At 37.3% G+C, this 2456-nt stretch overlaps 1 protein-coding gene across 1 annotated transcript in view; it reads right to left on the reverse strand.

Moving 5' to 3' along the window:
* LOC137651760 (uncharacterized) overlaps positions 1 to 2066 on the reverse strand; it is an 11953-nt gene extending 9887 nt beyond the window's left edge. The window contains exon 1 of the mRNA XM_068384982.1: positions 1928 to 2066. Coding sequence (XP_068241083.1) covers positions 1928 to 2066 — 139 coding nt within the window. The remainder of the gene's footprint in view (positions 1 to 1927) is intronic.
* Between the last annotated feature and the right edge of the window lie 390 nt (positions 2067 to 2456).

Consider the following 2456-nt stretch of genomic DNA (forward strand, 5'->3'; position numbering starts at 1 on the left):
TTTTATATCCAAAAATGCATAATTGAGTCATTCATGGTCCCAAAAAGAGTATTCCTCTCTGTACCTTTATTTAATCCAGCAAGACCAGTGAAAAATTTGTATGTTAGTGTACAAATCTGCTGTATATAACAATCAGATTGCACCTTTGTAAATATATCACTATTCATATACGATCGTGTTCGTGTACCCGTTGAAGACACTGTCCGAATCCTTGCGTCTCGGCTTCCCCAGTCGACGAAATAACAATGCAGAGCCTTCGAAGGATTCTGGTGCAGGCTTTCGAGATCCGGTTAGGCGAAAGCATTAACTTGTCAACCAGGGCGCGCTCCCTGCAAAGCATTTCATTAGACAGGACTAATGTCGCTGACATCCTTCACAGCAGTCCAGTAATACCAACGCATGCAAATAAGATGCATCACCTCCTGTTGGGCTTTATTGTAATGCTCTTAAGATCATATTCGGTCGCCAGGGGGACAACGGGTTTCATGGGCATGAGGTACGAGTGCAGGTTTCAAGTTCTGAATATTATTATTATTATTATCATTGTTATTATTATTATTGTTATTATTTTTATTATTATTATTATAAATGTTTATATATATATATATATATATATATATCTATCTATCTATATATATATATATATATATATATATATATATATATGAATGTATGTATGTATAGGTTGGTGATAGTAGGAGACTTTATCAGGCACAAACCAATTCACTAACAGATGAATTTTGATATGAGAGAAAATATGATTTTGAAATCTTCCGGTTTTCATTACAAGTTATTTGCTTTATTTCAACTTTAATAGATAAAAGATAAAGATTTCCGCCATCATAATTATATGCAAACAATGCAAATGTAAATAATATGAACTTACGAACTATATATACACACCACATTTACTCAAGAATATTGCTTTGCGTAAGTACTTAGTAACTAATTCGATATTGATTAATGTTACCATGCTTCTTGGTTAAGAGAATATAAACTTTGGGGAATAGATAACGTTTTCTTAGCTTGATTAAACTTTATTTGGATTGTAAAAAGATTTATACCTTTACCATTGGCAAAATATATTCCATTTGCTATCTAACCACATTATTTATTACTAGTGTACGCTACCCGTCAAAAATAACTTCTGTTTATATAGATATGCATACACACGTACACGTACCCCCTTCTTTTCAGCGTATGAATACCACATCTCACCACTACCCAAATGACGGGTATAGCTGATCGTAGCTGAAAAAACAAAATATATGGCGGGTAGCCGACATCAAACAAATGGAAAAAGGGGACCTTTCTTCTCTACGCTCCTCCCAGCCTAACGAAGGACTCAACTGAGTTCGGCTGGTACTGCTAGGGTGCCGCTGCCCACCCTCTTCCGTCATACAAGGCGGCCGGAGGAAGCAGCAGGCCCTACCAGAACTGCTCATAATCGCTCACCATTTATTCCAATTTCTGTCACGCTCTCTTGCCTCTCTCACATCTATCCTCCTATCACCCAGAGCTTTCCTCACTCCATCCATCTACCCAAACCCTGGCCTTCCTCTTGTACTTCTCCCATCAACTCTTGCTTTAATCACCTTCTTTAGCAGACATCTCTTTCCCATTCTATCAACAGGGCCAAACCATCGTAACACATTCATATTCACTCCAGCCGCTAAATCGTTTTTTGCACCCATTCTCCCCCTCACTACTTCGTTCTTAACCCTATTTAATCGAGATACTACTGCCCTAATCCTCAGACACTTCATCTCAAACAATTTCAATTCTGTCTCTCAGTAACTTTCATTCAACACAACTCCGATCCATACATCATAGTTGGTACAATAACTTTCCAATACAGAACTCGACATTCATACCTAACCTTTTATTCTTTACCACTTCCTTCACTCCCCCCCCCCCAACACTTTACCTCCTTCCTTCACTCTCTGACGTACATCTGCTTCCACTCCACGACTTGCTGCAACATCAGACCTCAAGTACTTGAACTGATCTACTTTCTCAAGTAACTCTCCATTCAACATGCCATTCAACCTCGCATCGCCTTCCATTCCCGTACAATTCATAGCATTACTATTACCCACATTAACTCTAAATTCCTTCTTTCACATATCCTTCCAAATTCTATCATAAATCAGCCAAGCCTCTCTTCAGAGTCTGCAACCAGTACAGTGTCACTAAAAAAAAAAAAACACTGATTTACCTCCCATTCAGGATTATTCTCGTCTAACAGTTTCAACACTCGTCCAAGCACTCAACGTTCACCTCTCTCACCATATATATATTTATATATATATATATATATATATATATATATATATATGTATATATATATACATATATATAAGTCAATGAGTTTAAATATTTGTGAGTGTTTTTCACAGCAGATGGAAAGATGGAAAGAGCAATTCAAGACCGAATCTCAAGTGGCCAGAAAGCAT

Source organism: Palaemon carinicauda, chromosome 13 (genome assembly GCF_036898095.1).
Source record: "Palaemon carinicauda isolate YSFRI2023 chromosome 13, ASM3689809v2, whole genome shotgun sequence".
Taxonomy (NCBI): Eukaryota; Metazoa; Arthropoda; class Malacostraca; order Decapoda; family Palaemonidae; genus Palaemon; species Palaemon carinicauda.